The 22776-nt window shown below is 42.1% G+C and overlaps 1 protein-coding gene across 7 annotated transcripts in view; it reads left to right on the forward strand.

Annotated features, from left to right (window-relative positions):
- Positions 1–22776, forward strand: part of RERE (arginine-glutamic acid dipeptide repeats) — a 402767-nt gene that overhangs the window by 223976 nt on the left and 156015 nt on the right. For 6 of the 7 annotated variants that reach the window (XM_030538001.1, XM_030538000.1, XM_030538003.1 and 3 more), the window contains 2 exons: positions 588–684; positions 5667–5771. In XM_030538001.1, coding sequence (XP_030393861.1) covers positions 588–684; positions 5667–5771 — 202 coding nt within the window. Of the gene's footprint in view, positions 1–587; positions 685–5666; positions 5772–22200; positions 22442–22776 lie in introns of those variants that run through there. The other variant, XM_030538006.1, reaches the window with a different exon arrangement.

Genomic DNA, 22776 nt, shown 5'->3' on the forward strand with positions numbered 1-22776 from the left:
AAGGTTGCATTTTGGATTTTAACTACCTATTTTAAAACATGAAAACAAATGTTCTTCACAGCCAATATGACACCAATGACTTTCAGTGCACAGATATTGATCAAAATGATGATGTCTAAAATTTTAGAAAACTCCGGCTTGTAAAACTGTGTAGAACAAACTGTGTAACAGACAGAACAGGTGGGGGTGAGAGGTTACAGAAGAAGGTGCTTGCTCTGTAGACAAGGCCCTTTCTCCTGCTGTGCCCAAACAAAGGAGCTGTTCCCTTCCTGCACACTTCTTAAGGGGTACAAAGGGAAAGCTCCTGTCAGCAGTCCTTATATAAAATGGGACTAATAGTGTTTCCATATCAAATGAGGAGCACAAATCTGTTAATATTTGTGAGTTGCTCAATATTATTTTAGTGAGTGCCACAGAAAACCCTATTTTAAAATTATATTTTTAATGTTGGTATAATCTTAGCATCTCAATGACTGTATGTGTTCAAGACAGTATTAACCTCAGGCTTCAACATACAAAATGCCTGTGAATCTGCAGAGGTAGATGCTTTGGGACTCCGCAGCTAATGTGTTGTTCTCTTTTCACAGACTCTGGACGAGAGCTTGTTATTACAGATCCAGTGATCAAGAATCGAGAGCTCTTTATTTCAGATTATGTTGACACTTATCATGCTGCTGCCCTTAGGTAAGTGACAGAGGACCTGGTGCAGCATCCCACAGCAGGCTTGGCAGGGAGGAAAAACAGCACTGAAAATCTTAGAACCGAGGAGGCGAGCTGTCTTTTGTCCTTTTCTCTTTGGGGAGCATTAGCATACTGCTCAGGCTCCTTCTCACCACATGCAATAATTAACTTGTGTTATCTGTTCTAATTTGAAAAGAAGCTGTGATTCTAAAAATCTCATTTTAATCTTAGCTAATCTATGGTGTTCAGACGATATTGTTTCCCATCATTGCAAATTTAGATTATTGCTAGTTATTGTAGAAACGGTACCCTCCCTTCCTCTCTGTTTCATTTCACCATTAACAATAACCTCCCTTTGCAAAATGACTGTTAGTGCAGCCCTGATAAATTGCATTAAAGACTTTTGCTCTGAGGCAGAAATCATTGTAGCTCAGTTGAGAGCTCCATTAAAAGCGAGCTGTATAAACAAAGGAGGTAACGGACCCCTGTATTGTTCTCTGTTATCTGCCCTTCCCCAGGGCTTGCTGCTCTCTTTGCCCAGTTAGTTTTTAACTTAAGTGGCTCACCTTTGACCATGCAAAGGGAGAGACACCATTACTTACAAATGTTTTCTGATAGAAATACTAAGGCATTATTTTTACTGGCATCCATCGAGTTTTCAACTTGCTGAAGAGTGCATGGATATTGTCAAAATGTGAACGGAATAATCTCCCTGATAATAATGCTCAGATGGTGTTTCAGTAAAACCATCTGGAGACAGTTTCTTTGTTCAAAGCCACTCCTCTGAAGCCCTTTACTTCAAGGCAAATTAGCTGCAACTTGTGCTGTAGGGGAGGTGAAAAAAATCTTTTATTTGACTTATTACAGGATTTTAGATAAACTCAGAACATTCCAGTGGTGTGCTGTAATCTTCCTGAAACTCCAGAGTGTTTTTTGTGTCTCAAGAAAGGTAGCTTTCCCATATGAAATTGACATACTTGGAGAGAATAGCTAGCTAATGTGAGGCTGGCTGGATTGTTGAAACCAGGCTTGTAAATTTAATTGTCATTTTAGACACTGAGAAACTGAAACATGTGTATGGAATTTCCCCTGAGAGTATTGTAGACTCTTCTGTGTTCTCTTTCTCTTCCCCCTCTATTTAAAAATAAATAAATAAAATAAAAGGCGGAACAAATTGAAGGCAACATGAAACACACAAAATTCATAAATTAGTTTAAGACAAAAGACTGATGGGGTTCAGAAAATATTCACCATGAAAATATTTTAAATGACTCTTTAGACTACACTTCCTGTTGGCTTATTGTTTTATTTTCATTATGGTTTACCTCTTCCATTTGTGGCAATTCTTATATGAATGTTTATCAGTTGTATTTTAAAACTAGCCCTTTTGAAAAATGAAACAGAGCTTCTAGTTACATTTCTAAATGTTGACGTTTAGGCAAGTATTTGTTTGCATAGCAAGGAACTGAGCACATCCTTTCCACTCATTCTCCTCTAGTTAATAGCATTTACTGTGTGCCAGTAATTTTTACAGCTGCCTACAAGACACAAATATAAGGAGTGTCACTTCCCTGATGATTTGACAACCTAAATGACAAAATAGAGAAGACGAGGTACATTGGGAAGTCCAGAAAAAAGATTAATTTTAAGTTTAATTTAATAAATTGGAATATAACCATGCCCTCCATGCAGATGGCCGTCCACTACTACACAGAAAATTGATGACAGAGTAGGAAATAAACCAAGTATCCCAGCTCCCAGTCCACTGCTCTGGTCAATAGAAAACTTTAATTGGAAAATACTTATGGAACACTATGTAAGTGTATAATAAACACAATTGTCTTTTACTTCTGTAGCAATACTTAGGGCTTGTCTACATCAGAAAGTTGCAGCGCTGGTGAGGGAGTTACAGCGCTGCAACTTTGAGAGTGTCCACATCTGCAGGGCATCACCAGCGCTGCAACTCCCTGTTTGCAGCGCTGGCCGTACTCCCGTTTTGTCTCGGGTGTAGAGGATCCAGCGCTGGTGATCCAGCGCTGGTAATGCAATGTAGACACTCACCAGCGCTTTTCTTGACCTCCGTGGAAGGAGGAAGCCTCTGGTAATCAAGCTGGTTTCCTTTCCCGGTTTGCTCTCTCGGTCCCGGAGCCAGCCAGCAAACCGCGGGGAAGGAGACCTGCTTACTCGGGGTTCCGGGACCGAGAGAGCAAACCGGGAACGCCGCGGTTTGCTCTCTCGGTCCCGGAGCCAGCCAGCAAACCGCGGGGAAGGAGACCTGCTTGCTCGGGGTTCCGGGACCGAGAGAGCAAACCGGGAACGCCGCGGTTTGCTCTCTCGGTCCCGGAGCCAGCCAGCAAACCGCGGGGAAGGAGACCTGCTTGCTCGGGGTTCCGGGACCGAGAGAGCAAACCGGGAAAGGAAACCAGCTTCGCCGCGGTTTGCTCTCTCGGTCCCGGAACCCCGAGCAAGCAGGTCTCCTTCCCCGCGGTTTGCTGGCTGGCTCCGGGACCGAGAGAGCAAACCGCGGCGTTCCTGGTTTGCTCTCTCGGTCCCGGAACCCCGAGCAAGCAGGTCTCCTTCCCCGCGGTTTGCTGGCTGGCTCCGGGACCGAGAGAGCAAACCGCGGCGTTCCCGGTTTGCTCTCTCGGTCCCGGAACCCCGAGCAAGCAGGTCTCCTTCCCTGCGGTTTGCTGGCTGGCTCCGGGACCGAGAGAGCAAACCGCGGCGAAGCTGGTTTCCTTTCCCGGTTTGCTCTCTCGGTCCCGGAACCCCCCTTGAAGCCGCCCAACAGCGCTGCAGTGTGGCCACATCTAACACCACTTGCAGCGCTGGTTGCTGTAAGTGTGGCCACTCTGCAGCGCTGGCCCTATACAGCTGTACTAATACAGCTGTAACAACCAGCGCTGCAAAATTTTAGATGTAGACATGGCCTTAGTATTACCTGCGTAAAATTCCATGCTCAAAATATTGTATTGCCTTCGTGTGTCTGGATAAATGCATATTCTTGATTTTAGTTATTTACTGTACCAGGTGAATTGTCTTGGGGCATTATTCAAAGGAAAGTTTAGAAAAATTTGATCTGCCTTGAAATTATTTGATCAAAATTTCCGGTGAAAGATGAAAACAAATACCACCAATTTTTAATTCCCTAGCGCTCTGTTCAAGAAATTAAGATAAAATGAGCAGTGAACAGGATTGTCAATGGTTCAAGAAGGCTACAGGTTTGATTTAAACTGCAGAGGATTTTAACATTGCATTGCAGTCTGACGACATCTGACCAAGAAATAAATTTTTGCTTTGCCTCTGGCTGCAGAAGCTGAGAATTAGGCAATCGTGGTGTCTGATTATGTAACTCGTCCTCACATGAGTAGTCCTGTTGACTTCTTGGAGAATATTCATGTGAGTAGAATTGCAGGACTGGTCCCTAGTCTTTTTTGTCTTTGCAGTAGCCTGTGTGGGTAAAGAGCTTGATGCAGAAAAAAATAGCCATTCTTTGCCACATTTGGTTGATGGAACTTTCAGAAGCGCTTTGCCCATGAAAGGGTTGCAGAAGGAAACCGATTAGTGTCCTGATAAGTTTTCCACTGCAGCCTTTCAAGTGTAAAACATTGCTACTGTCTCTTCAGAGACCCAAAATAGGCAAAAGAGCCCAGAATCCTGTAGGTAAAATAGTGCTTGCCAACCTCAGAGCCATTATGAGGCTTAGTTAATGTTTGTGAAGAGCTTTGCGATCCTTGGATGAAATTAAATGCAGAGTACTATTGTTGTTGTTGTTGTTATTGTGGTCCATCTAGAGGAATGAATGGTCAGTGACTCACAGATGGAAGGAAATGCTTGCTTCTGTTCTTTTAATGTTAAAGATATTCACGCTGCTGAAAAGAAAGATAGTCTTGTGGTTCACTAGTCTGGGTAGTCTCCACTTGCAGGTAAAATACAACTGCAAACGTCTACTGACAAATACCTGTGATAAGTGTAAGTCTCTCTAGTTGATTAGCCATTTTCCTCTGATGCCCTCTTCTGAGCTATCTGATTTACTTCACTGCTGTAAATTGCTGTGCAGTGTTTACAGAATCTTTAAAGCAGCTTCTGTGCACTAAACAGTTTAACAAACCCATGAGCAAGACAGTAGAGAGTGAAACATTTTGCAGCATAATTCCCCTTGTGGCTCTTCTTAATGATAACAAAAGAAGACTGCTTTGTATAGCAAAATTTATAAAGAAATTTCTTAACTTTTCTATCTTTAAGGAGGTAATGGGAAGCAGGGATTTATACTAGGCGTATTCTATATTAGAGGCCAATCTAGAGGCCCCTCTGGGCAGAGGGAACAAAACCTTTGCTAGGTGTTATTCCTGATGAAAAAGTAATTGTGTTGTTGTAACTTCTATTGTTTTATATTGTTTACAGTGCAATCTTGCTAAAAATACTTAGCCAATTAGTTTTTGATCTGAAAATTGTCAAAGCATACTTATGAGGTTGTCTTGAAAATGTGTTAGATGAAACACCAAGGGTACTCACCAGTCTCATGAGGGTGGTGATTAAGGGTGGTGGTCATTTTACTAACCCATTTAAAAAAAAATCACTTGTCTTAGTTAATGAATAGTAGAATTTTGTACATCAGCTTTAAAGAGTTAGTTATTAAAAAGAAAAAAGAGAGATTAAAGCCAGGGGCTGGAGCAGGGATGTTCAACCTTTTAAACATTACAGTTTGGGGTAGATTTTCTGTTTAAAGGTATATACTGTTCGTTTGTGACTACCCTGGAGAGGGTCCTGACTGAATAAGATTAATGAATGTTTCTCATTTAAGTTAATGGGAGAATTTGCCTGGAAGTCACTGATAGTAGGGTTGGATCTTGCATTATTATGAAGTTTGGGCACCTGCAAGAGCACAATGCATCCCTTGACTGATTTCCAAAGTGGAGTGATGCTTATCTAAATGAATGTTGTCCAGCATGGGATTCTAATACCATTTGTTTTCTTCCTTTCAGAGGGAAGTGTAATATCTCCCATTTCTCTGACATATTTGCTGCTAGAGAGTTTAAAGCCCGAATGGATTCATTTTTCTACATATTGGGCTACAATCCAGAGACAAGGTAAGTGAATCACTCTGGCTAACGGAAAGTTTTACCAGAGATTGGTGTGTTGTAAGAATATGCCAGCTGCTACAGGAAGGCAAAGAATTAAAGCTTGGGATTCAAGTGTGATGTGCACAGAGAAGGGAAAAGGGTGAATCATGTTTGTGCAGACATGGGGATGCATATAAAAGGCAAAAAGCAATTTATAATCAATAATTCTGACACCAGCAGTGGAAGTGCTGCTGAAGGTTGTGGTTGTGTTATTGCTGGGGGAAGAGAGACTAGGAGAACGGGGAGGGCTGTGATATTTGTGTTCAGAGAAGTATAGAGAAAAGGTTGGAGGAAGGTGTTTATACGGTCCATGTGTTAAGTAAAAATAAGAAACAGTGGATTACAAGGCTCCACAGCGTGTGGTGACATTTTAATAACATCCCTTTGGAGAAATAATGAACCTTAAAGCACATTCTTTGAACTTTGGTTAAAATTGAGAGAATGTGAGCGTTAACAGGCATTTGCAAGTCTCTCATTGGGAAAATGCACATTCCCAACAACGCTTACAAGTTTTCCTATAAGTAGCGTTGCAATTGTGTATTGTTAATTGTAAGGTCTCCTGCAAGTGTGGCAGTGCATGGGAGCAGGGTCATCACTGTGGATGTAGATAATTGACTGAATAGAGCTCTTCTGCACAATCCCTACCTCAGATCTACTTTCCAGAACAAATTAGAGGCACAAAACAGAATTTAGCCTGTTTTGAAACAGGTGTACGTCGGGGGAGAAGCTGCATTCAACAATCTTACACGTTCAGCTCCCTGAACCTTTTCTGTGTATCTCCAATCACCCATACAGGATGTCTTAAAACTGATTTTAGTTGATACCTCCATCAGTTATTACAACCAAAACATAGTTACTACTTCATTTAACATCATTCAAATAGTCCTGTAAACATACACTATGCTCTGCAGACATCAAGTAAGCATATGCCCTTCCCTGCCCTCGGGAGAGAAAAATCTAGGGGTCTAGTCCTGTAAACACTTAGGGCTTGTCTTCACTTCTGGGATAAATTGACCAAAGTTATGCTACTCCAGCTACGTGAATAATGTAACTGGAATCGATGTAGCTTAGGTCGACTTACCCCGGTGTCTTCACTGGGCTGAATCAATGGGATATGCTCTGCCGTCGATTTAGTGGGTCTTCACTAGGCCTGCTGAGTCGACACCTGCTGCATCAATTGCAGCAGCCTCGATCTCCCCAGTAGTGAAGAGAAGCCCTTAATTTCAGGAGTAGTAACTCACAACAGTGACTAGTAGCCATTATGCCCTGAGGAAGGATGCTTTTTTAATACTACATAATTAACTTGTGGAACTCATTGTCACACGATTTTATCGAAGGCAAGTAGGATTTAAATAGGGATAGACATTTACGTGGATAATAAACACACACCCATTGTTATATTAGATTAAAAGTTTATAAGAATATAAATCTTCGTGTTTCAAGGCATAAGCTGAAACGAAGTACCTGCAGTTGGAAAGAAACTCCCCATGTGAGCAGATTATTGAATAATTGTCTGTTGTGTTTCCTGTAGCATCCTCTGGCACTGGCCACTCATCTGAAATAGGTTATCAGACTGGTTTAGCATTTCCTACATGCATAAGGAGTGTTTGCAGCTTTAGGTCTTAAGATATGCATTGTATCCAATCTGCAGTATTGAGCATTGGAAATCCCATCATGTTTGCAGAAACCTTCTAATACGCTGTATGTGAAAGTTCAGAGAGCTTGTGCATTTCATTTCAGCACAGTGATACGGCAAGGAATGTGTTGTCAGGGCACACCGTGGCGGATGACATTGAAGTGATGTTGTTAACTTAAACATCAAACATCTCTCTCAATTTTCACCTCTTATCGCTTTTTCTTGTCAATTAATATAATTATTTTTTTTGGGGGTGTAGGTAGTGAACTATTTTTATTCATATTCAAATTTTGCATTTAATAGCAAATTGCTAGCTTTCCCTGAGAAATGTCTCTTGTGTGACTCTAAGTAGATCACAGCAGTTTCAAACCCCTCTTTTTGTGTAGAGCAAGCAGCTGGTGATGTTCTCATGGCTGTTGGAAAACTGCTGGCACTGAGAGGATGAATTAATAACACCACTGCATTGCACTTTACTTTTTCAAAGCACTATACAAACATACATCAGCTAATTACTCACAATAGCCTGTTTCAAAATGTGTTTTGTCTGGTTGGATCCAGCCAGATTTTTTTTTTAAATGCTGGCTTTTCTGAGGATAGTCACTTTTGCTCAGTGCCTTTTTAGTGCTTTTCTACACTAGAAAAATGGGTTGAAGATAGGCTGAGTGTTTTGACTGACTGTGCTGTAATCACAACTTTTATATCCTAGTGTGGATGCATTGCAATGTTTTATCTTGATTGCCCAGGTCAGGGTGTACTTCTCCATCAAGGTAAAGGCATTGCAGAATGTCCATGCTAGGATAAAGGTTACGGGTGTATCAAGATTAGCTAATTAAAAACCCAACTTGACCTTAACACGGTTTTCTGGTGTAGACACTTACATTCAAATGATAAAAGATGCACAGTGTTCTGTTTGGATGCAACTAGAAAGCAGGGTATTTGTGATCTGATTAGGTTCTGGTCATGATGCAGATCTGCACCACACGGTAGTGCTACTTACCTACATGACCATGTGTCTGCCTAACCAATCCAGAGATTTGGAAGACTGTTTTATTATAATTATTGATGTTGAATGTCTTTTGGTTATTTTAATGTAAATCAAAAGTAACATACCTGAGCTGCAGAGTTTGACTTCTGCAAATAGATTTTGTTCTTTATCATTGGATGCTTTCTGGATAGTATGCTTCCCACACATACATGTATACAGTTAATACATCATCTCTTTTGTCTTACTGAGTTTGTCTCATTTACTACTGAAGACAAGTTTCTTTGTGCTTTTCAAGGACTTTGAGAGACAACTCAGCATATTGAGAATCCAGCTGTTTTCTGATTGCTCTTGGAGAACCAACAGAAGCAAGATAACAAGAAACACGTTCTCATTTATATTTTAGGTACAGCAAGCAGTAAAGCTTTTGCCAGGGTTTATACATCAGACGTGCACTCTAAAAGTGTGAAGATGTGCTGTAAAAAAGCTGTCATGGCAGAGGTGTAATTGATGAGCACTCTTGCCTATCAAAGGGTTCTCAACATTTAAAGGAAAGCAAATTTAGTCCTTTATTTTCTCTTTTAAAAACCTGCTGAGCATGGGTTTAGTGGAGGAAAAATTAGGGGCATCTTACTGATGAACAGCTAGTTCCAGTGGTGATTTGTGTTTTTGGAATCTTTGTTCCTTCATGCACTGGGACAAATTTTGTCCTGCAGACATCAGTAAACCATTCCTTGCTAGTTGGTGTTGCACATCAACAGGATTATTATTATCAGAATAAAATATTAGTCTTGAATGTTGGTACTGACATTTTCTACCTTGCTTTGAGCTGTTAAGCAAGTTAGTAAGTAGGTCTGGAATATATTCCTAGCTGTCACTGAACTCATAGTCAACTAGGAAAGGAACGTTTGTGTTATACCAAGCACTTTAACAATCACTCAGCTAAATAAGTATGTACTAGATAAAGAGTGTGTGTGTGTGTGTGTGTGTGAGAGAGAGAGAGAGAGAGAACGACAACCTATGCTCAAAACCATTTTTAGAAGTACTTGTCATAGTTTAGTATCTTCATTCAGAGAAAGGAACTGCTCTGCCATTTTAATGATACATCATTACACTTTACTTCACAGCAGCACCCCAGTTTGAGATAAAGTAGGACTGAAAGAATTACCTTTTACCATCAGCAGGCAAAGGAAATCAGAGGGCTGCAAAATGTCATTTTTATTTTGAGTTTTGGTTAATAGCTATTAACCCTGTTAAGTTAACGTTAACTCAGGTAACGGTTAAGTTAATCAAAACTTAATAAAACTTGCCACACAATTATATCAGACATTCTGATTTTCAGTGGTCATGTAGAATGGAGCCAGTTTTTCATTTACTTGTGAATTCCAATTCTGCAGTGTAACATCTGCACCTGCATGGAGTTCCACTGAAATCTCTGGCACTCTACAAATTGCAGCATCAGGGCCATGCTTTGCATTATTAAATTGTCACGGTGATGACATCTGATTTTTTCTGTTAATTAAATTTGTGTAAATTATTTGACAATTAAAAATACTTTGTATTTGTTTATATTGATTAGAATTTTAAATATTGCACCAGCATTTCCTTGAATGTTTGTTGTTAGATGAAAAGACCTTCATAAAATACCGTGATTCTTTGTAAATAACCAGACTTAATTTAAACTCACTCCTAGGTGCTAAGGTGCCAGGTAATGGAAGGCATAAAACTGTAGACTTTTAGATTAGATAAGGATGGGAGTGGAAGGAAAGAGTTAACATTAGATTAGAAAGGGAGTTTGAATAAAATGCCACCAGTAAACCTTGCTGTCTTTGTAATGGGCCTCTCTCCCAGGGACTTGGGTTTTGACAGCATGTGCGTTTTGTTTACTTCTGACATCATCTTTCCATCTTATAGCTTATTTTTTTCCGCTCCATTTGAGCCTGTATGTGCTGTCAGGATGCAGGTCAGTGGGGTGATAGAATTAGACCTTTGTGGTTTTTTTACATTATATGCAACAAAATAGATTTAAAACCCTCACAAAAGCTATGGAATTTCAATTGAGAAGCATAAACAGGCAAAGCAAATTGGAACTGATGTACCATTTTACAAAAGTGCTAACTGCACCACCTTGCATTAAACAGCCATTCTTGGAATTTATGAGCCAGAGTTCAGTTCAGCTTCTGAAAACAAGCAGTGAGGCCCAGGGATGATGTTGTCCATGCCACTTTTCTTCCGTTAGCGTAAGTGGTTGCTCACCAGTACGTTACCTTCCATTTAATTCAGCTATTAGTTCTTATCCCAGCCAATAATATAACTCTAAAAATAGAATGTGGAACACAGTGTACGCACATCTCTTGAGGTTTTGAAATGAGTTCGTTTGGCACATGAACTTGTGCATTTAAATTGGTAAAAAGATAAATAGTACTGTGTGTAGGCCCCTTCTCCTTCCTGGTTGTTAAAATACCCAATCTTGTTTTTAGGGTGTGTGGTGTTGCTTAAATACATGCAATCCTAATTCTGGCATACATTAGAATGCAAGCATTCAAGCCGTGCTTACAATAGGGAAACTGAACATTTCCCACCATTAACATCAATTCATATGAACGGGTGTTAGCAGCATTAGGAGCTCTAGGATAGGCAGGATATTGGCTGCTAACGTTGTCTTTGTTCCCATTTCATCTAAGCCTGCTGGCTAAGATCTAACGGACATGGTTCTAAAAATGCTATCGGCGGTTGAAGAAGCCCTGTCTACACAAAGGTTCCTAATGCTGCTAACATCAGCTCAGCTGAACACCTAATTGATGATAATAGCGATGTCAGGTTTTTTCCAACATTTCTATTGTATACAGATCTTTAGATGCAGTCTAACCACCTTAGTTAGAAGGGAACAGGACTTTAAAGACTCAGATTTGTTCCCAGTTCTGCCAATGACTGTGGGACCTTGGGAAAGTCACTTTACTTCCCCGTGCCTCCATTTCTCCTCTCTAAAAAGTGAATAATGATGCTTAACCATGTTTTTGAAGCACTTAGAGACATGGATGAAAACAGTTATATCAGTGCTTGGTGGTGTGCAGATGCTATCACAATACAAATAATTATAAAAAAATTCTTTTTTAGGATGCAGTTGGGAGGGTTTAAATAAAGTTTAAGGGTCCATAAGCCTTTTGCTGGTCCACTGTATGGGATGAATTTCGTTTTTTATTTGTTGTCCTGTTGTTCTAGCACATGGCTTATGTGAGTGCCGATGAAGGTGACTGCAATATTGTTGTCATGTTGGTCACAGGATATTAGAGACACAAGGTGGATGAGGTAATTTATCTTTTATTGGACCAACTTCTGTTGGTAAGAGAGAGAATCTTTCGAGGTTACACAGAGTTCTTCCTCAGATCTGCCCTGTAAAAGAGCTCTGTGTAAGCTCGAAAACTTGTCTCACCAACAGTAATTGGTCAAATAAAAAATCCTGCGTCACTCACCTTGTGTCTGTAATGAACATGACCGTTGTTTTGATATTCAAAACGGTGGCTGAGGTGTGCATGGGAGAGGGGCTCGGCAGCAGGGGGATTTAATTGGGTGGGATGAGGTGTAGTGCATGGAGCATTTATGAAGGAGAGGGAAGAGGAATTTGTCATCTGGGAGAGAGAACTGTGTCACGGGCACTTTCTAGGTAGGCATGTCCACTTGTCTCTCCCATATACCTTGATTCCCTGCACCATCTCACGGTGTTTATGATGTAGTCTGTTGTCCTAGTGGACATGTGCAGGGCCTCAGCCTACTACCTGTCTGCCTTTGTATTGTATTGTGCAGATGAGCTCGAGACATTCCACATCCTGGAACAGCCCGCTCCAGACTTTGCCCAAGTTCAGTGGGCAGGTGCACACCTGCTTCCTGCTCAACCCTTCAGACACTTATTTTCTGCAACGCTAAATTAGTCAGTGGCTAATCCAAAGAAGAGGGAGCCAGTCTCTGTCTTGCTTTGAAGGTGGAGAGCACAGGCGTTTTGTAGAGTTAATTCAATGCGATAAACACATGCATCATTTCTTTTAGAACTGAACTAGATGTGTGTGTATAAAAGCAACCTTGTGTTAACAGTAGACTTTCTGACTTGCTGATTCTCAACAATATGCAGTTAAAATGTGGAATCACTTCAAGTTCTGCTTGTATTAATCGCTTTGTCCTTCACAGTACTTCTTCCCCTCTGCGGCCTCCACCTATGCAGCGAATATACAGAATCTGCTTTTTAATTCCAGGAGTAAACTGTGTACATTTACTGTAGCTTGTTTTCCCCTCGTTATTTAAAGCTAGTGCAGGAATCTGCAAACCATACGTAGGTCCAGACTCTCTTGAACCTTCATTACTTGGAAACTAGAAATATAAAAGATTAATTTCTGTACAATCAGATATAACAATCACGTGTCTTGAAATGATACTTTGCACAGCACTGTTATGCATCAGGGAACAGAATGATTATCAAGTCTTCAAAGCACAGATTAATTTTAAAACAGAAACAGGGAGAGATTGGAGCATGGTGTATTTAGAGACCCAACATATTTTCTCTTTGCTTGCAGAGCTCTTAGTTTTTATGTGCGTCCACAATTGCTTTGTGATGTTAAGAAGCAAACGAGTATTAGAATAATAAAAATGTTGGGTTGGAGAAACCTTGAGAAGTCATCTAGTCCAACCCTCTGTGCTGAAACAGGACCAAGTACATCTAAACCAGGGGTTGGCAACCTTTCAGAAGTGATATGCCAAGTCTTCATTTATTCACTGTAATTTAAGGTTTCGCGTGCCAGTAATACATTTTACATTTACGGGGCCGGCAGATGGAACCCCGGGCTGAGCAGGGCCAGTGGCCGGGACCCCAGGCTGGCAGCAGGCTGAGCCGCTTAGCCCGCTGCTTCTTTGGGGTTCTGTCCACCAGTCCTGCCAGCTGGGGTCCCCAACCTCGCTCAGCCTGCTGCCGGCCTGGGGTTCCGTCCATCCAGGCAGGCCAGGCTGAGCGGGGCTGGCGGACAGAAGCCCAGGCGAGCAGCAGAGTGCCACTGATAATCAGCTCGTGTACCATAGGTTGCTGACTCCTGATCTAAACCATCCCTGACAGGGGTTGGCTGACCGGTTCTTAAAAACCTTCCATGGTGGAAATTCCACAGCCTCCATAGGAACCCTGTTCTAGAGCTTAACTACCCTTAGAGTCAGAACATTTTCATTAATATCTAACCTAAATCTCCCTTGCTGAAGATTAAACTGATTAATTCTTGTTCTGCCTTCAGTGGACATGGAGACAATCCATCATCATCCTCTTTATCACGGCCCTTAACATATTTGAAGACTTTTACCCGATCCCCCGCCCTCATTTTCTTTTCTCAAGACTGAAAATGCGCCCAGTTTTTTAACCTTTCCTCATAGGTCAACTTTTCTAAACACTTTGTCATTTTTGTTGCTGTGCCCTGCACTCTCTCCAGTTTGTCCATTTTTTCTAAAGCGTGATGCCCAGAATTGGACACACTACTGCAGCTGAAGCATCATCAGTCCGTAGTAGGGTGAGACAAAGTGGAGAATTGGCCTGAAATCACCAAGATGAAATTCAATAAAGACAAGTGCCACGTATGTTGGAAAAAAATCAAATGCACAATCAAATGCAGAAGCTAGGAATGGGCGACAGGATGGATCACTTGATGATTACCTGTTCTGTTCATTCCTTCTGGGGCACTTGGCATTGGCCACTGTTGGAAGATAGGCTACTGGGCTAAATGGACCTTTGATCTGACTGTTCTTATGTTCTAACTACAACATGGGGACTAACTGGCTAGATGTAAGTATTGCTGAAAAGGTTCTGAGGGTTACAGTGGATCACAGATTAAACATGAGTCAGTGTGATGCTGTTACTAGAAGACTAATATCATTTTAGGATGTTTTAACAGGAGTCTTACATGCAAGACATGAGAGGTAGTTGTCCCACTCTGTTTGGCACTGGTGAGGCTTCAGCTGGAGTACTGTAACCAGTGCTGGACACCACAGTTTAAGAAAGATAGTCTAGAAGAGAGCAACAAAAATGATAAGTTTTAGAAAACTGGACCTATGCAGAAAGCTTTAAACAACCAACCAACCTGGGCAAGTTTAGTCCTGAGAAAAGAAGACTGAGGGGGGGACCTGATAAATCTTCAAATATGTTAAGAGCCGTTCTAAAGACGACGATTGATTGATTGATTGATTGATTGTTCTCCATGTCCCCTGAAGGTAGGACAAGAATTAATCAGCTTAATCTACAGCAAGGGACATTTAGGTTAGATATTTATGAAAATGTTCTAACTAAGGGCAGTTAGCTCTAGAACAAGGTTCCAGTAGAGGTTGTGGAATCCCCACCATGGAAAGTTTTTACGAACAGGTTAAACATCTGTCAGGGGTGGTCTAGGTTTACTTGGTCCTTCCTCAGTGCAAGGGTCTGGACTTAATGACTTCTCGAGTTCCCTTCCACATTTCTATGAGTCTATAAGTTTGTCTTGCATCCTTGTATCTGTCTAGATATTTAGTGATGTGACTTTCATTCCATCTCATTATAGATAATCTGATATTTTTCTATGGCATCATTCTATACAGTATGAACAGAGATGTGTTTGTCTTTTTGTTCTCTTCTTTTATACTTCATTTGCTTCTGGTTTTGGAAAATGATGTTGTAGTATCTCGAGCTACAGCTCAATAGAAAATGCAGCATTTTATCGGCCAGTAAGGAATGTTTACTGCAGATAAATTGGGATTCAAATAGTCTGCAAAAATCCCAACTGAATTTGCTTTCTGTACTTTTCAATGTGCTGTTACATTTTCCTGATTGAAGTGCAGTTGTCCATTTCACTTGAGTAGCTAGAGTAAGTCACATCAGACTGGTGCAATCTAACTACTTTGGCGAAACTCTGAAAGAATACATTGAAGTGGTGCGGTATGTCGCAGGCAAGGAGGTTATAGATACTCTCATCCTTCTGGTGGTATAACTGCATCTAGAATAGTATATTCACTTCTGTGCATCTCATTGCCAGAAATTTAGTGTTATATTGGTGGAGGGAATACCCAGACCTGATTAACATTGAAGGATTTTTAAAAAGGGATTTGAATGAGGAAAAGGTGGTTCTTCACCAACAAGGAGATGGAAGGGGTTACAAGTATAAAGGGAAGAGTGTGAAAAGAATACAGAAAGAAGGAAGATGTGGTTGTAGCACAAATATTGGTGTGTAAGAGGAAAAGCAGAGAGTTAGGTAGGAGTGGAGTTGTACATTCTTCTGTGTGGAGGGCAAGAGTTTGAATTTGATGTGAAAAGCAAAGACAAGCCCATAGAGATTTTTGAAGAAAAGTGAGTAGGATTGAGAGGAAGATAGTTTTAGAAGTTCTGCGAGGTTTCCTTTTTAATCCAGTTTAAGTCAAGTTGTAAAAACTTTGCTAAATTATACTTTTTCTTACTGAGCATGACTGGCAAATGTGTATTCATTGCATATATTTCTTCATTTAAATATAGTTATTTTCCCTGCAGCATTAAAGTAGGTGTGGCTTCAGAATATGGGAGTGGCCTTGAATATATTTGATTAGTTGTGTCCGTCTCCCGCGGTCCGTTCCCCCTGCCCCGTGTCTTACATGGTCAAGATGCATCCCCTAAACAAAGATAAGCAGTGGAATATGTAAATATGTGAGCTGGGTCTTTTAGCTCTTTAAAAATACATTTGAAATCCCCAGTTTAACACACGCACAACCATTTAGATTCCATGCCATGCAAGTTGCAATCACTGTTTAATTTTCATGAAGGTACTGTACCTTTATTATCTATCTTAGGGTTTTATAATGCCACCCATTGTAATAGTATTTGAGAACTTGTCAAGTAAAATAGATTAGCAGTATCAGAGTTTCTGTTGGACTTCGTGGAGTTTTTGCCACTTCTCACTGTTTGGGGTATAAAAATTCTGCTTGGGGTAGTTTAGTGTTTTAGCATTTGAGGATTGGGGATGAAGAAGGGATCAGGTAGAAGGGGATGTTAGTGTTGTGTATGTCCTCCTTGTTATGCTGGAAAGGCTTTGTCACAGTGGAAGGCTTTTGCAGTGTTCCCTAGGGAATTGTGTGGACATCCATAGCATAGAAACCAGGTGAAGGTACATGTGTGTGTGGAGAGAAAGAGAAACCTATCCAGGAAATTGCTTATTTTAACTGCAGCGCAGTGATCATGAAGTTATTCAGATATATAGGATGGGATTTGAGGAGGAGCCTAATGAAAGTAGGCACCCAAACCATTGAATTTCATGTGACATGGATACATGTGCTAGCAGAGTACTTCAGAGGTGCAGGTGTTTTGCTGCAGAGTACCGTACATCATCATCATTTATCTTTATCCAATTAAGATAACTATTCAACGGGTAAAAGCAGCAAAGAATCCTGTGGCACCTTATAGACTAACAGACGTTTTGGAGCATGAGCTTTCGTGGGTGAATACCCACTTCGTCAGATGCATGTCTTCAACGGGTACAAAGTTGTAAAGAGCTATGGCTGGGATTTTTGAAGGAGCTGTGAAGCCAAATTCTGGCTAATGCAGTTTTGTTCAGCGTGACGGTGCAAACTTGCAGTAAAATAAAAAGGACTCAGAGTATGTTCTCTCACAGCTGGAGTGACCCGTGCAAGCTGGTATTTGCATCAGAATAGTTCCATTGATATAGTAACCCTGGTCTGAAAGCTCCATCCTGAATCTGGTAGTGCTAATAGAATGGCTCATAAGAGAGGAATTGAAATAGTTTTGTTTGTAAACATATAGAATTCAAATGAATGCCAAGATATTACTTCCAAATAAAATTCTCTGAGATGTTGTTTAATAACTTATGCCCTTTTCCAGAAGATTCTTCTTAAAAGGAAAATCAAAACCACCTACGTTTAAAATAACATTCAAAGTCTGAGTTACGAGACAAAAGTAAAGAAACTCCTTTTGTCTTTGGCTTCCTTCTTAACTCACTCTGAGTCTGGTTAGTGTTGGGGGCTCAGAATAGTTTCTGGCCCTATGTATATTACAATGCGTAGTGCAGTGGAAGGTATGAAAGGTGAAATGATCACCAAAGTTCTTAATTTACTTGCTTTTGTGCTTCGCATCAGAGCCTTAAAATGAGTGCTCGTATTTTGTGTCACTATGTATGTGGCATGGCAGGTGTTTTAAATAAAACAAATCCTCTAGCACATGATAAATCACCAAGCATTTGTAAAAAAGAAATATTGAGGTGGCAATTTAATTACGGCATAGAAAGTGCACAAGGAAAGTCATTCCTAGTTGGATAAGCACAGAGAGACTCAGTATCTGTTTTTGAATGAGGACAGGGTGATTTCCCACCATACATGTGTGCACAAAAACAGTCCTGCAAGGTGCTGAGTGCCCGCTCCTCCATGATGTCTGTGGGAATTGAGGGGGGCTTAGCACCTTATCAAGATAGTGTCATAAACATAGTGTCCTGCTTGTGAATGGGACAATTTACAATAGAACATTGTATGACCTCTTAACCATTGATCACATCTATTCAGTGATCCCAATATTACTTGCAACTCTAAAATGATTATAAAAGTACAATTACACCAACCTGCCTCTGAATAGGCTAGTGTCCTTCTCTCCCTGTATGATTGGCTGTCTCCTATCCAGTTAAAGCTTCTGGAACTCCAGCTGTCTTCCCTATTTGTTAATTTCAACCTCTCCCCTTTCCTCCTCCGGCTCAGTGGGGTTTTCTCTGGACTGGCAGAGGAGGACCATCTTGGGATTTCTAACCCAGGGTTGTCATAGAAGAAAGACTTTCTCTCTCTCATGTCCACCTTCCTTGCCGCCATCAGGGAAGTGCTTTTGCTTGACATGTGTCTTGGCCCAAACAGAATGTGCTCATGTGTCTTTACTGCAATCATGCCTTGTTGTCAGCCATAGAAATGAAGTGGAGAAAGAGGTAGAGCTCTCTGAACTGAATACCCTTTTGCTCTCAGGATGCAGCAACTCAAAATCAATGAGTTGTGCTTATCATCTCTAGTGTTAGCCCTAGGCCAACAATTGCTTTTTTTCTCTATCTGTGCTGTTGCATTCTGAATGTGTGCAATTACATTAATGTACCAGGGCCATTGTGTCTGTGGAGGAGTCGGACAGCCATATAGGAACAATAATTATGATAGTGCCTATGAAAGCGTTCCATCTTTGGTAGAACAATATAAATTGTTTCCCCTTTTATAGCATCCCCTATGAGAGGACCTCAGATCACTTTACAAACAATGGTAATGGGTTCGTTTTAAATTCCTGGGTCAATAACTGAACATAATATTATTACCTAGCATGTATGTAGGACTTTATGTATTCAAAGTTCTGTTCAGGTATTAGGTAACTTGAGGATCTTCTTGGCAAGGCAGGTTAAAATGACATGAGCAGAAACTAAAGCAAGCCATGTTTTTGGTGTGGCATGTTCTTTCCTGGACCCTTTAAGTAATCCAGGTTTAGGGAGGCCAAATGGGGAGGCCCCAGACAAGGAATCATTCCTCTAGGACAGTAGTCACCAGCTGGTTGATAGCAATCAACTGGTTGATCCTAGAGGATCTCCCAGTCGAACGCAATATCTGGTGGTGTAGCAGGGCTGCTGTTAAGGCAGGCTCCCTGGCTGCCCTGGCCTCATGCCACTCCAGAAGCAGCCAGCACGGCCCTGCAGCGCTGTGGGTAGAGAGGCAGGGGTCTCTCTCTGCGTACTGCTTCTGCCTGCAAGCATTGGCCAGGAACGGGGAGCTGCGGCCAATGGGAGCTGCAGGGGCAGTGCTTGCAGAGAGGAGCAGCATGCAGAGCCACGTCCTCCCCCCCCAGGCAAATTGGCCCCTTCCAGGAGCAGCATGGAGCCGTGGTAGGCAGTGAGTCTGCCTTAGTGGCAGCCACACTGCACCATCAACCAGAAGCCGCCAGAGGTAAGTGCTGCCCAGTGGCAGGCCATACTCCAGCCCTTAGCCCCCTCTTGGAGCCAGCATCCCATACCTCCTACTGCATCCCAAGCCCCAGCCCTGACCCTCTTCCAAAAGCCAGCACTCTGTACATCCTCCTGCATCCCAACACTCTGCCCCAGCCCAGAGCTCCCTCCTGCACCCAAACTCCCTCCCAGAGCCTGCACCCCAACCTACTGCCCCTGTGCGGACCCCCCTCCCAGAGCCAGCACCTTGTATTCCCTCCTGCTCCCCAACACTCTGCCCCAGGCTCACTCCAGAGCCTCCTCTCACGCTGCAGACTCCTCAGCCCCAGCCCAGCCCCGAGCCTGCACCCTCTCCTGAACCCCAGTCCGATGAAAGTGAGTGAGGATGGGAGAGAGCAAGCAATTGTGGGAGGAGGGATGGAGTGAGTGGACAGCGGCTTTGGAGAGGGGGTGGGGTAGATCCTGGGTTGCCCTTAAATTCAAAAGGTGATCTTGGGTGTAAAATGGTTGGAGATGGCTGCTCTAGGATCTGTTTCTGACTCTGCCACAGACTTCCTGTCTGACCGTGTTAAATCATTTGTGTCTGTGCCTCAGTTTCTTCATCTGTAAAATGGGGATAATATAAAGACTCTGGAACTTTTCTGAAGGAGTGATGTTTATGGTATATGTGTTCTTTATCCTTTTAAAAATTAAAGCCTCCAAAACATATGCAGGGGCCTGCCAGTCTGAAATGGCAAGTTGCTGAGAATGGCAACTGGATCGATGCCCTGAAACAATACTTGAGAGTAGTGGGAGTGAAATTGAAATGGTTAAGGGGGGGGGCCAGGGTCTTCGTATTTGAAAGCAGTCACCGGGAAAAGACTGTGATGCAGATATTAGGTAATTATCCTTTGCTAGTCTATTATCCAGGAAAGTTTGTTAAAATGATCTTGTTTTAAATATTTGTTGCACTTTTGCTTTGCATCTCAGATCGTTTGACTTTTTTACATGTAATTGAGTTGATGGAATGTAAAAGAGTGTCATAGTTTCTTGATTTGAGATAACACAGTAGACTGAGTCTGGGGCAGTTTGTATAAAAATATGCAGTTGGGATTTTTGTATCAGTGTATAATCTTTTTTAACAAAGTCATAATGAGATGCAGAGATATGTAGTTTTAATTAAGACTCTTCTAAGTGAAATAAACAGTGTAACCCTTGAAGGACATGGTACTGCACCCATTGAAGTCAATACTAAAACTCAACACTGTTAACTTCAGTAGTGCAGGATTGCAACAGGAAGGACTAGGCTAGACTCCTTGGGACTACAGGTTCAAATTCTCACAGGGTCATCTCAGTCCTTTATTCTTCCAAGGTGTACAGACACGGAGTTTCATGAGGCTCACTGTGTGGGTAAAGCCCTAATCACTGAGTTTTTTGGGCTTGCTTGGATGATAAAAATGCAGTGGTTCTGTGCCACATTTCCTGAGGAAAACCCTGTTACTTCTTCCTTGGCTGCTGTATAGGGTGCTGTGCTGGTTGATTTCTTAATTGCTGCTGCCCTGTTCCCAAAGGCAGATGCATTCCAGTGATTGTTGAAAACGAGTCTTGTTTGTACACAGAGTTAAACACTGCTTGGATTCCTTTGGGAAGGCCCAAGGTAGAGACGTAGCAGGGGCGAGCGCAAAAGACTTGGGGTCAGGAAATGTAGGTTCTAGTCCTGACTTTGCTACTGAATGTGCTGCATGATCTTAAGCATCTTGTTTAACCTGTGCATGTCTTCCCATCTATAAAATGGGGATAAGAAGTTAGGCTTTGTCTACACTAGAAATTTGTACTGCTTCAGCATATCAGTATAGCAGGGGTGGGGAACCTTTTTTCTATCAGAGGCCATTGACCCACAGAAAAAATCAGTCGCGGGCCACACAACACTGCGTGAGGGGGTTGGGGAAGGTGACGCTGAGGCTCGGGGCTTCTAGCCAGCGGTTTGGAGACTTGCCATGGGCCAGATAAAATGAAGCAGCGGACCGGATCTGGCCTGTGGGCTGTCGGTTCCCCACCCCTGCAGTATAGCTAAAGTGGTACAACCAATCCAAGTGTGGATGCAGGTATGCTACTTTAAAGACATTTTATACAGGTATAGCTATTGCCATCCAGGAAGGGAGTACCAGCATAAAGCACCTTTATACCAGCATAATTGATTCCACATTAGCTTTACCAGAGCAAGTATTTTGAATAATAAAAGAAAAGCACTTGTAACGGAAATAGTTAAACCTATAAAACTCAAATGTAGACCAGTCCTTGGTCACCTTTGCTAAATGGTGTGAGATCCTCATCAGCAACAGGCTGATATAAGTGCAAAGTATTACTGGTGTTTAATATTGGGATCTCCAGCAAGCTGCATAAAAGTACCTCTGTACTCACGTAATGAAAATGACTCAAGTCTTGAGGCTGAAGCTTGCTACTTTTAATTTCCTGGCAAATCAATGGTAGATTAAAGTGTTCGGAAGCCTAGAAGCCTCTGTTCTTCACATTAGTTAAAATCTAGACTGCAACCATTTTAACTGAGATCATTTTTTAAAACGGAGCAGGAAAACCCAGTGCGAAGGTGTGGATTTCCTCAGCCTTGCTTACATTATCCGTGTGTGGCATGGAAAAGAGACCTTCCCAGCTAAAATTGCCATAAAATGAGGAAGAATTAGCTGCTGCTCTTCTGGAGCGGCCCTGTTCCCAGGCATTGGCGCTCGCAGACCCCCTAGCCAGGGCCCCACTGCCCTGCACACTAGCTTGGCGTGCGGGAGCTGCGCAGTCTGCTCGCTGCTTTGCTTTATTTACGGAAGCGGCAGGGCTGAGATTGATCGCTCTGTGGACGAGGGAGGGTCACAGCACATGCTCAGTCCTGGCCGGCCGAGGGCGAAGTTTCTGCGTTCTGCGTGCAGGCTTAGGTCATAGCACAAGCTCCGTGAACGCGCTCTGAGGTCTCAGGCTGCATGTGCCTCCATTTTGAGTTGTGAGAGTAGGAAAAGGCAGAGTTTTAGCAGTGAGTAGGGGTTCAGGAATACAGCTAAACCCACAAGAGCCTGTTAGTCATGGATGATCCAGTCAGCCCCTGCAGGTAGGCTACAGCACTCTGGCCTCACCTAGAAAATGATGCTTTTTTTTGCTTCTGTTTGTGACTTCTGAAAGGTTTATGAAATCATTTCATCATTATTGCATGCGCCTCAGAACCTTGCAATCCCATCAGCCGTGCTGGACAGCTGTTTGTATGGTGCATGAAAGCAGTGTTCAGACAGAATCGACTGGCTGTGGGATGCATGTAGCAAAATGTTGAAGCTGCATGGATTGTTCCCCCCCACCCCCCATGATGCAGTTTTAATTTTAGTGGCTTTCTCTGCATGCCAAGCTTCAGGCACGTCTGCAGGGAGCTGCAGAGCTAGGATGCAGTCGTGC

The sequence above is a fragment of the Gopherus evgoodei genome, chromosome 18 (assembly GCF_007399415.2).
Source record: "Gopherus evgoodei ecotype Sinaloan lineage chromosome 18, rGopEvg1_v1.p, whole genome shotgun sequence".
NCBI classification, from domain to species: domain Eukaryota; kingdom Metazoa; phylum Chordata; order Testudines; family Testudinidae; genus Gopherus; species Gopherus evgoodei.